The 13,133-nt window shown below is 36.2% G+C and overlaps 1 protein-coding gene across 1 annotated transcript in view; it reads right to left on the bottom strand.

Moving 5' to 3' along the window:
* Window positions 1-13,133, bottom strand: part of LOC117322864 (proto-oncogene tyrosine-protein kinase receptor Ret-like) — a gene marked incomplete in the record, with an annotated part of 112,314 nt that overhangs the window by 11,683 nt on the left and 87,498 nt on the right. Inside the window, 2 exon segments of the mRNA XM_033877802.1 lie at window positions 141-418; window positions 12,061-12,315. Of these exon segments, the coding sequence (XP_033733693.1) occupies window positions 141-418; window positions 12,061-12,315 (533 nt within the window).

Genomic DNA, 13,133 nt, shown 5'->3' with positions numbered 1-13,133 from the left:
CATTTCCTATTCCATAGCACCATATGCTGTAGCATATTTAGCCATCTGGTCATTTTTAGCATAAACAGGTTACCTTATTATCATAAGCAGACTATATAGATCATGATTGTATAACATTTGTCAGTCTCTGTCATTCTTACTGGTGTGTAATCCAACGGCCCCTTGTGACTTGACGGTGGAGCGACATGATAGTTCCTGTGGATGTCACGATCGTCCTGGTAATCAGACGGAATGGCTGAAACTGACACCAGGCTGCCCACACGTTTTTTAATATTATGACTATTCTGACATCTGCGTTTTCTTAGGCGCCAGGCCAGAACAAAGATACAAGTGACAGCGCCGAGACATCCCAGTGTAGCGGCCGTTGTCGTTCTACAGTTTTCATCACATCCTCCGCCAGACGTTTCAATTCCACCCTCTGTTGGACCAAAACGTAAGACTAATTAATTCATATCATCACAGGCCGGCTCACACAGCAAACAATTCAGTTCCTTGGCGACATTCACGATTCAGACGATTGGAAGACATTTCATTAATCAATCTATCTTTGTAATGAAGATTACTTATGTTTAACATCAACAGTTTGATACAGAGATGTAGAATTAGGTCTTTTATATTCTGCATCAGTTTAAGGGTTTTCCATTTCATACAAACTGTTAATGTTCTCCTCCCTATCATAAAGTTATCTATCTTAACGTTCTCCCTATCGTGAAGTTATCTATCTTAACATTCTCCCTATCGTGAAGTTATCTATCTTAACGTTCTCCCTATTGTGAAGTTATCTATCTTAACATTCTCCCTATCGTGAAGTTATCTATCTTAACGTTCTCCCTATTGTGAAGTTATCTATCTTAACATTCTCCCTATCGTGAAGTTATCTATCTTAACGTTCTTCCTATCGTGAAGTTATCTATCTTAACGTTCTCCCTATCGTGAAGTTATCTATCCTAACGTTCTCCCTATCGTGAAGTTATCTATCTTAACGTTCTCCTCCCTATCGTGAAGTTATCTATCTTAACGTTCTCCTCCCTATCGTGAAGTTATCTATCTTAACGTTCTCCCTATCGTGAAGTTATCTATCTTAACGTTCTCCCTATCGTGAAGTTATCTATCTTAACGTTCTCCCTATCGTGAAGTTATCTATCTTAACCTTCTCCCTATCGTGAAGTTGTCTATCTTAACGTTCTCCCTATCGTGAAGTTATCTATCTTAACGTTCTCCTCCCTATCGTGAAGTTATCTATCTTAACGTTCTCCCTATCGTGAAGTTATTATCTTAACGTTCTCCCTATCGTGAAGTTATCTATCTTAACGTTCTCCCTATCGTGAAGTTATCTATCTTAACGTTCTCCCTATCGTGAAGTTATCTATCTTAACGTTCTCCCTATTCTGAAGTTATCTATCTTAACGTTCTCCCTATCGTGAAGTTATCTATCTTAACGTTCTCCCTATCGTGAAGTTATCTATCTTAACCTTCTCCCTATCGTGAAGTTATCTATCTTAACGTTCTCCCTATCGTGAAGTTATCTATCTTAACGTTCTCCCTATCGTGAAGTTATCTATCTTAACGTTCTCCCTATCGTGAAGTTATCTATCTTAACGTTCTCCCTATCGTGAAGTTATCTATCTTAACGTTCTCCCTATCGTGAAGTTATCTATCTTAACGTCCTCCCTATCGTGAAGTTATCTATCTTAACGTTCTCCCTATCGTGAAGTTATCTATCTTAACGTTCTCCCTATCGTGAAGTTATCTATCTTAACGTTCTCCCTATCGTGAAGTTATCTATCTTAACGTTCTCCCTATCGTGAAGTTATCTATCTTAACGTTCTCCCTATCGTGAAGTTATCTATCTTAACGTTCTCCCTATCGTGAAGTTATCTATCTTAACGTTCTCCTCCCTATCGTGAAGTTATCTATCTTAACGTTCTCCTCCCTATCGTGAAGTTATCTATCTTAACGTTCTCCCTATCGTGAAGTTATCTATCTTAACGTTCTCCTCCCTATCGTGAAGTTATCTATCTTAACGTTCTCCTCCCTATCGTGAAGTTATCTATCTTAACGTTCTCCTCCCTATCGTGTACTTATCTATCTTAACGTTCTCCTCCCTATCGTGTACTTATCTTTCTTAACGTTCTCCTCCCTATCGTGTACTTATCTATCTTAACGTTCTCCCTATCGTGAAGTTATCTATCTTAACGTTCTCCTCTCTATCGTGAAGTTATCTATCTTAACGTTCTCCTCCCTATCGTGAAGCTATCTATCTTAACGTTCTTCTCCCTATCGTGAAGTTATCTATGTTAACGTTCTCCCTATCGTGAAGTTATCTATGTTAACGTTCTCCCTATCGTGAAGTTATCTATCTTAACGTTCTCCCTATCCTGAAGTTATCTATCTTAACGTTCTCCCTATCCTGAAGTTATCTATCTTAACGTTCTCCCTATCGTGAAGTTATCTATCTTAACGTTCTCCTCCCTATCGTGAAGTTATCTATCTTAACGTTCTCCCTATCGTGAAGTTATCTATCTTAACGTTCTCCTCCCTATCGTGAAGTTATCTATCTTAACGTTCTCCCTATCGTGAAGTTATCTATCTTAACGTTCTCCCTATCGTGAAGTTATCTATCTTAACGTTCTTCCCTATCGTGAAGTTATCTATCTTAACGTTCTCCCTATCGTGAAGTTATCTATCTTAACGTTCTTCCAATCGTGAAGTTATCTATCTTAACGTTCTCCCTATCGTGAAGTTATCTATCTTAACGTTCTCCCTATCGTGAAGTTATCTATCTTAACGTTCTCCTCCCTATCGTGAAGTTATCTATCTTAACGTTCTCCCTATCGTGAAGTTATCTATCTTAACGTTCTCCCTATCGTGAAGTTATCTATCTTAACGTTCTCCTCCCTATCGTGAAGTTATCTATCTTAACGTTCTCCCTATCGTGAAGTTATCTATCTTAACGTTCTCCCTATCGTGAAGTTATGCTATCTTAACGTTCTCCCTATCGTGAAGTAATCTATCTTAACGTTCTCCTCCCTATCGTGAAGTTATCTATCTTAACGTTCTCCCTATCGTGAAGTTATCTATCTTAACGTTCTCCCTATCGTGAAGTTATCTATCTTAACGTCCTCCCTATCGTGAAGTTATCTATCTTAACGTTCTCCCTATCGTGAAGTTATCTATCTTAACGTTCTCCTCCCTATCGTGAAGTTATCTATCTTAACGTTCTCCCTATCGTGAAGTTATCTATCTTAACGTTCTCCCTATCGTGAAGTTATCTATCTTAACGTTCTCCTCCCTATCGTGAAGTTATCTATCTTAACGTTCTCCCTATCGTGAAGTTATCTATCTTAACGTTCTCCCTATCGTGAAGTTATGTATCTTAACGTTCTCCCTATCGTGAAGTAATCTATCTTAACGTTCTCCTCCCTATCGTGAAGTTATCTATCTTAACGTTCTCCCTATCGTGAAGTTATCTATCTTAACGTTCTCCCTATCGTGAAGTTATCTATCTTAACGTCCTCCCTATCGTGAAGTTATCTATCTTAACGTTCTCCCTATCGTGAAGTTATCTATCTTAACGTTCTCCCTATCGTGAAGTTATCTATCTTAACGTTCTCCCTATCGTGAAGTTATCTATCTTAACGCTCTCCCTATCGTGAAGTTATGTATCTAAACGTTCTCCTCCCTATCGTGAAGTTATCTATCTTAACGTTCTCCTCCCTATCGTGAAGTTATTTATCTTAACGTTCTCCCTATCGTGAAGTTACCTATCTTAACGATCTCCTCCCTATCGTGAAGTTATCTATCTTAACGTTCTCCCTATCGTGAAGTTATCTATCTTAACGTTCTCCCTATCGTGAAGTTATCTATCTTAACGTTCTCCCTATCGTGAAGTTATCTATCTTAACGTTCTCCCTATCGTGAAGTTATCTATCTTAACGTTCTCCCTATCGTGAAGTTATCTATCTTAACGTTCTCCCTATCGTGAAGTAATCTATCTTAATGTTCTCCTCCCTATCGTGAAGTTATCTATCTTAATGTTCTCCTCCCTATCGTGAAGTTATCTATCTTAACGTTCTCCCTATCGTGAAGTTATCTATCTTAACGTTCTCCCTATCGAGAAGTTATCTATCTTAACGTTCTCCCTATCGTGAAGTTATCTATCTTAACGTTCTCCCTATCGTGAAGTTATCTATCCTAACGTTCTCCTCCCTATCGTGTACTTATCTATCTTAATGTTCTCCTCCCTATCGTGAAGTTATCTATCTTAACGTTCTCCCTATCGTGAAGTTATCTATCTTAACCTTCTCCCTATCGTGAAGTTGTCTATCTTAACGTTCTCCCTATCGTGAAGTTATCTATCTTAACGTTCTCCTCCCTATCGTGAAGTTATCTATCTTAACGTTCTCCCTATCGTGAAGTTATTTATCTTAACGTTCTCCCTATCGTGAAGTTATCTATCTTAACGTTCTCCCTATCGTGAAGTTATCTATCTTAACGTTCTCCCTATCGTGAAGTTATCTATCTTAACGTTCTCCCTATCGTGAAGTTATCTATCTTAACGTTCTCCCTATCGTGAAGTTGTCTATCTTAACGTTCTCCCTATCGTGAAGTTATCTATCTTAACCTTCTCCCTATCGTGAAGTTATCTATCTTAACGTTCTCCCTATCGTGAAGTTATTTATCTTAACGTTCTCCCTATCGTGAAGTTATCTATCTTAACGTTCTCCCTATCGTGAAGTTATTTATCTTAACGTTCTCCCTATCGTGAAGTTATCTATCTTAACGTCCTCCCTATCGTGAAGTTATTTATCTTAACGTTCTCCCTATCGTGAAGTTATCTATCTTAACGTTCTCCCTATCGTGAAGTTATTTATCTTAACGTTCTCCCTATCGTGAAGTTATCTATGTTAACGTTCTCCCTATCGTGAAGTTATCTATCTTAAAGTCCTCCCTATCGTGAAGTTATCTATCTTAACGTTCTCCCTATCGTGAAGTTATCTATCTTAACGTTCTCCCTATCGTGAAGTTATCTGCCTTAACGTTCTCCCTATCGTGAAGTTATCTATCTTAACGTTCTCCCTATCGTGAAGTTATCTATCTTAACGTTCTCCCTATCGTGAAGTTATCTATCTTAACGTTCTCCCTATCGTGTACTTATCTATCTTAACGTTCTCCCTATCGTGAAGTTATCTATCTTAACGTTCTCCTCCCTATCGTGAAGTTATCTATCTTAACGTTCTCCTCCCTATCGTGAAGTTATCTATCTTAACGTTCTCCCTATCGTGAAGTTATCTATCTTAACGTTCTCCTCCCTATCGTGAAGTTATCTATCTTAACGTTCTCCTCCCTATCGTGAAGTTATCTATCTTAACGTTCTCCTCCCTATCGTGTACTTATCTATCTTAACGTTCTCCTCCCTATCGTGTACTTATCTATCTTAACGTTCTCCTCCCTATCGTGTACTTATCTATCTGAACGTTCTCCCTATCGTGAAGTTATCTATCTTAACGTTCTCCTCTCTATCGTGAAGTTATCTATCTTAACGTTCTCCTCCCTATCGTGAAGTTATCTATCTTAACGTTCTCCTCCCTATCGTGAAGTAATCTATCTTAACGTTCTCCCTATCGTGAAGTTATCTATCTTAACGTTCTCCCTATCGTGAAGTTATCTATCTTAACGTTCTCCTCCCTATCGTGAAGTTATCTATGTTAACGTTCTCCTCCCTATCGTGAAGTTATCTATGTTAACGTTCTCCCTATCGTGAAGTTATCTATGTTAACGTTCTCCCTATCGTGAAGTTATCTATCTTAACGTTCTCCCTATCGTGAAGTTATCTATCTTAACGTTCTCCCTATCGTGAAGTTATCTATCTTAACGTTCTCCCTATCGTGAAGTTATGTATCTTAACGTTCTCCTCCCTATCGTGAAGTTATCTATCTTAACGTTCTCCCTATCGTGAAGTTATCTATCTTAACGTTCTCCTCCCTATCGTGAAGTTATCTATCTTAACGTTCTCCCTATCGTGAAGTTATTTATCTTAACGTTCTCCCTACCGTGAAGTTATCTATCTTAACGTTCTTCCAATCGTGAAGTTATCTATCTTAACGTTCTCCCTATCGTGAAGTTATCTATCTTAACGTTCTTCCCTATCGTGAAGTTATCTATCTTAACGTTCTCCCTATCGTGAAGTTATCTATCTTAACGTTCTCCCTATCGTGAAGTTATCTATCTTAACGTTCTCCTCCCTATCGTGAAGTTATCTATCTTAACGTTCTCCTCCCTATCGTGAAGTTATCTATCTTAACGTTCTCCCTATCGTGAAGTTATCTATCTTAACGTTCTCCCTATCGTGAAGTTATCTATCTTAACGTTCTCCCTATCGTGAAGTTATGTATCTTAACGTTCTCCCTATCGTGAAGTTATCTATCTTAACGTTCTCCTCCCTATCGTGAAGTTATCTATCTTAACGTTCTCCCTATCGTGAAGTTATCTATCTTAACGTTCTCCCTATCGTGAAGTTATTTATCTTAACGTCCTCCCTATCGTGAAGTTATCTATCTTAACGTTCTCCCTATCGTGAAGTTATCTATCTTAACGTTCTCCTCCCTATCGTGAAGTTATCTATCTTAACGTTCTCCCTATCGTGAAGTTATCTATCTTAACGTTCTCCCTATCGTGAAGTTATCTATCTTAACGTTCTCCTCCCTATCGTGAAGTTATCTATCTTAACGTTCTCCCTATCGTGAAGTTATCTATCTTAACGTTCCTCCCTATCGTGAAGTTATGTATCTTAACGTTCTCCCTATCGTGAAGTAATCTATCTTAACGTTCTCCTCCCTATCGTGAAGTTATCTATCTTAACGTTCTCCCTATCGTGAAGTTATCTATCTTAACGTTCTCCCTATCGTGAAGTTATCTATCTTAACGTCCTCCCTATCGTGAAGTTATCTATCTTAACGTTCTCCCTATCGTGAAGTTATCTATCTTAACGTTCTCCCTATCGTGAAGTTATCTATCTTAACGTTCTCCCTATCGTGAAGTTATCTATCTTAACGCTCTCCCTATCGTGAAGTTATGTATCTAACGTTCTCCTCCCTATCGTGAAGTTATCTATCTTAACGTTCTCCTCCCTATCGTGAAGTTATTTATCTTAACGTTCTCCCTATCGTGAAGTTACCTATCTGAACGTTCTCCTCCCTATCGTGAAGTTATCTATCTTAACGTTCTCCCTATCGTGAAGTTATCTATCTTAACGTTCTCCCTATCGTGAAGTTATCTATCTTAACGTTCTCCCTATCGTGAATTTATCTATCTTAACGTTCTCCCTATCGTGAAGTTATCTATCTTAACGTTCTTCCTATCGTGAAGTTATCTATCTTAACGTTCTCCCTATCGTGAAGTTATCTATCTTAACGTTCTCCCTATCGTGAAGTTATCTATCTTAACGTTCTCCCTATCGTGAAGTTATCTATCTTAACGTTCTCCCTATCGTGAAGTTATCTACCTTAACGTTCTCCCTATCGTGAAGTTATCTATCTTAACGTTCTCCCTATCGTGAAGTAATCTATCTTAATGTTCTCCTCCCTATCGTGAAGTTATCTATCTTAATGTTCTCCTCCCTATCGTGAAGTTATCTATCTTAACGTTCTCCCTATCGTGAAGTAATCTATCTTAACGTTCTCCCTATCGAGAAGTTATCTATCTTAACGTTCTCCCTATCGTGAAGTTATCTATCTTAACGTTCTCCCTATCGTGAAGTTATCTATCCTAACGTTCTCCTCCCTATCGTGTACTTATCTATCTTAACGTTCTCCTCCCTATCGTGAAGTTATCTATCTTAACGTTCTCCCTATCGTGAAGTTATGTATCTTAACGTTCTCCCTATCGTGAAGTTATGTATCTTAACGTTCTCCCTATCGTGAAGTTATCTATCTTAACGTTCTCCCTATCGTGAAGTTATCTATCTTAACGTTCTCCCTATCGTGAAGTTATCTATCCTAACGTTCTCCTCCCTATCGTGTACTTATCTATCTTAACGTTCTCCTCCCTATCGTGAAGTTATCTATCTTAACGTTCTCCCTATCGTGAAGTTATCTATCTTAACGTTCTCCTCCCTATCGTGAAGTTATCTATCTTAACGTTCTCCTCCCTATCGTGAAGTTATCTATCTTAACGTTCTCCCTATCGTGAAGTTATCTATCTTAACGTTCTCCCTATCGTGAAGTTATCTATCTTAACGTTCTCCTCCCTATCGTGAAGTTATCTATCTTAACGTTCTCCCTATCGTGAAGTTATCTATCTTAACGTCCTCCCTATCGTGAAGTTATCTATCTTAACGTTCTCCCTATTGTTAAGTTATCTATCTTAACGTTCTCCCTATCGTGAAGTTATTTATTTTTTAAGTAACTTTTCCTCATGGTTTCCTAAAATAACTCTTCATACTAAATTCATTATATAGACATGTTCTAAGTTGTTCTATGCAATCTTGTCAATACATATCTATCAGTCTTTATTACATTATTATGTAAGAGATATTATCAATATTTTCTGTTTGCCATATATAGCCTAGACCTATTCTATATAATTCATCCTTACTATTTAACACCCATTTATCTTTATTCTCTAATATGTCTTTACAACGTGATCTTAAAATGCAATTATCAGTGTTTATTATCTTTATCCAATTCTTTCGAAACTTTCATTCCCTTAACAATGCCAATAGATATATACCAAGCTCTTAATTAACCATAACATTACACGTATTTTACGTACATCGAGTAATTATGTACAGAATGTAGTATCTTTTCAACGTCACGTGCTTTATGAAAGCCCATTTTCTGAACCATAACTTAGAATACTGTTAACATAATTATGAAAAACTGATAGCTGAGTTTCAATATCAAGATATTTATAACGCCATAAATCCAAACTGAAAATAAAGTCTTTCTCTCTTGATCTGCTCCATTGTAATTTAGCAAAATTACTAGATAATCAAATTAATTTACGATTTCCAAATGACATCCGTTATATTCCAATTTTAGTTGTTTCTCAAAATACCACCATTCCTAAGAACAAGCACGTTTGCTTTATTATTCGAATTGACTGTTGAATCCCACTTTTTTTTAACATGTCTTGTAAGCCCTCTGGTCTATTTAAAAAAATGATTTCTTTCGATGGACAGTTGTCAATTAAGCGTCGAATGTCGCAACATACACATAATGAGAACAATCAAGGAGATAAAAATTCCCCCTTGAAACAGTCCCTTTTCACGATTGAAATGATTAAATAATGAGCCATAATGTTTAACACAGCATTTTACATTCTTTTACAATGACTTAATTAACAAAACAATAACTATCCATCAAAGTCAAATACCTTTGTATAATCAATGAAACAGCAATATATATATATATATTTTTAGATTCTAATTAATTAGGGACTGTAATGCAAATAAAGCGTCAATCGTTGAAATATTTTTCTAAAGCCTAATTCTATATTTCTTATCAAATGAGCATAGAACTTTGAAAGTATCACTAAACAGTTTGTTTAAATGGATTTCTTAGACACTTAGTTCCAATACTAAGACCGATTGAAAATTGAACCTTCTGTAATGGCGCCCATCTTGGTTTTTGGACAAAAACGAGGTTTTGCCATGGAGGGATTCGGGTGGAATATTTTCTGTTCTATTTTACCATCATCTAGGCAAATCCAGTTGAAAAACCTTTGTTAAAAATTTTGTCCAAACTAAGTCATTCATTGCCTGGAGTAATATGTTAATGGCTTTCAGCACTAGCAGCAAAAACATATCAAAAAGCAGTTTCTTTTCCAAAAATCTTTTAGTTCACCTCCTGGATGTGATAGTCTAACCCCACAGGGACCCTAATGTTAAAAACACGTCAAAAAGCAGTGTTTTCCCCCAAAATATTCTATTTCGACTCCGGGAGAGGATAGTATAACCCTACAGGGGGCCTAAACTTAAATATCAGTACCTTGATGATGATGATGATGAGGAGGAGGAGGAGGAGGAGGAGGAGAGGAGGAGGAGGAGGAGGAGGAGGATATTTGGATGGTGAGAGGTGTTCTTATGTGTGTGGTTTTTATGTATTGATGTATTAAAAATGTAATTAAAAATTAATTTTTTTTTATAATACAGATATAATACATGTGAAAACGCGAGTGTGTGATGATGCAATGTATTTATAGTACAGAAAATTAAATATTTAGTTCTCTCTGCATCTTTATCACATTGAATGTGTTTTGTAAGGGACATATGTATGTGTGTGTATAAATGTGTGTATGTGATTAATGAACTACTGTAAAAGCCTCTGTACATGATATGCAACACTAATACAGTAGATGTATATAATCTTCTTACGATTATTTTGAATATCTTTATTTTATACAATTTCAATCATTGATAGAGTTTATACAAGCCTTGGTATGTGTGAGTGTGTATGTGTGAGAAAGTTATGTTTTTGTATATTGTATTCATGATGAAAAAACTGAATAAAATGTGTTGATGCGTTTTAACACTTGCACTAAACATTTAAAGTATGAAATCCAACGCCGACGCCAACACCGGGCTGACATCATTAGCTCTCCCTCTTCTTCGAAGAGGCGAGCTAAAAATGACTGGACAGTGGTCAGAATATAAAAAATTATGTTAAAACACCAACTTCTAAACTTCTAACAATTTCAAAACATGATTCATGACAGTCTTATCCATACTTATACGTGTTTTTTTTTTTATATCACTGTAAGGTAATAATTACTGATATTAGACAAAGTATTACAAGGTATATATTACAAATCCGATCATCTGTAATAAAATCATCATCTTCTCCGGTTCGACTATTAAAACCCCAGCAACTTCATGCCGGATTTCCTCATCTGCAAATAGCTTGGCATTTTAGAGCCACCCTATCTTAATACGTATTTATTTTTTACTTGTGTATTAACCAATGATACCATACATTATACGTAAACCTTTCGAACTTCCTTACCTTTCCAATATGCTTTACAATACCATCATTTATTGCATTTTTGCCAGTGAAATATATAGAGGATATTGAATGGTTCGCGTTTAATATAACATATATTTCACCAGTATGACAGAATATCGATATTTCAACGAGTGCGAAGCACGAGTGAAAAATATCGAAATATTCTGTTATACGAGTTATTTTGTTGTATTTCTAAAATTTTAAAACTCGTTTTCGACAAAATACTCACTTGACGTTAGCTTTTCATGCACATATTCTCCGATAACAGCAGAAAATGCTAAAATTGCGTTGATCAGTCCTTTAAAACGGCAACGTCAAGTTGACGTCATGAATCATGTTACTGATTACCGCACTTTTTGACACTATTAGATTCTCGACGTTTTTAATTTTGTTTTTCTTAGCTTAAAAATGCTATTAAAAGATAATTGAATCGTTTCCCTTTGAATATAATATATTTCACTTGTATGACAGAAGGTTTTGATATTTTCACTCGTGCTTCACACCCATGAAAATATCGATATTCAAAGGGACACCATTCAACGGTAAGAAACCCGATTGGTTCTCGGAAATTATATTGGATCTTGATAGGTAGTTCTGACGATTTCCTTATCTTTTTTTAAGTCTGAATTCGTTAGTCATCAAAATGTTATCAATAGATCTAATAATCTCTGTTTCATCCTATAAGGGAATTCTTATTGTCAATGTTGCCTGGTAAGTTCCTAATCAATAGAGCTCAGACACTTGTATCCTGTATCCTAGTCTGTCGGGTTAAAGTATTCTACTGTATTCTTCGTAATACATTTTTTAAGTTTGAACATTCATATCAGCGCCCATAGGACAGAGATTGCTACACGATGGAGGGTTCTATTGTAGTGTTAGTAATAAAGTCTGTGTTATTGGTTATGACAACACAATTGTAGTCGAAGCCTATATAATATCGAAAGCTTTATTAACCACCAAAGTTGGTAGTTCATTTGATAATCCACGTGAAATGTTCACTTTATCGATTCCGCAAAATCACTTTAGAATTTTTTAAGTATGTTAGACTAGGACTTACCTTTAGGTCGATAATAGAGCTGTCCATTTGTGACGTGGTGGTCATGGTCAGTCGTATTGTCCGTTTGTCCGGCGACGTTGTCCAGTTGGGGTATCTTAATCAGCGTACTATCACGAGGTCTTAGTGTAATTCTTGGACTGAGATCCTCAGCGGCACAAGAACACTCTCCAGTGTAGGAACAGAAACAGTTGCCGACAGCCTCCGCAATCCCGCGAGGGGGGTTGGTGTTCAACTTTGCGGCTCCCACGGTTTTATCTGACAGAAACAGATATATTAACGTATAATCACATTAGGATTCTAAGAGATTTTCAAAAAAAGTTGCATTTATGGAATTTAAATTTCCCTACGTCAAAGGAGACAGATTCTTATCTCCGATAATAACATTTTGTTATGCCATTGATGTAGATACAATGATATGTGTCTTTTGTTATATTACCGTAGATATAATGATGTATGTCTTTGTTATATTACTGTATATACCATGATACGTGTCCTTGTTATATTACTGTAGATACAATGGTGTATGTCTTTGTTATATTACCGTAGATACAATGATGTGTGTCTTTGTTATATTACTGTAGATACAATGATGTGTGTATTTTGTTATATTACCGTAGATACAATGGTGTTTGTCTTTGTTATATTACTGTAGATACAATGATGTATGTCTTTGTTATATTACTGTAGATACAATGATGTGTGTCTTTTGTTATATTAACGTAGATACAATGATGTATGTCTTTGTTATATTACCGTAGATACAATGGTGTATGTCTTTGTTATATTACCGTAGATACAATGGTGTTTGTCTTTGTTATATTACTGTAGATACAATGGTGTATGTCTTTTGTTATATTACCGTAGATACAATGGTGTTTGTCTTTGTTATATTACTGTAGATACAATGATGTGTGTCTTTTGTTATATTACTGTAGATACAATGGTGTTTGTCTTTGTTATATTACTGTAGATACAATGATGTATGTCTTTGTTATATTACTGTAGATACAATGATGTGTGTCTTTTGTTATATTAACGTAGATACAATGATGTATGTCTTTGTTATATTACCG

This window comes from Pecten maximus, chromosome 1, assembly GCF_902652985.1.
Source record: "Pecten maximus chromosome 1, xPecMax1.1, whole genome shotgun sequence".
NCBI lineage: Eukaryota > Metazoa > Mollusca > Bivalvia > Pectinida > Pectinidae > Pecten > Pecten maximus.
Note: the sequence above shows the minus strand (reverse complement) of the source record. Positions and strands in the feature narration are given on the sequence as shown.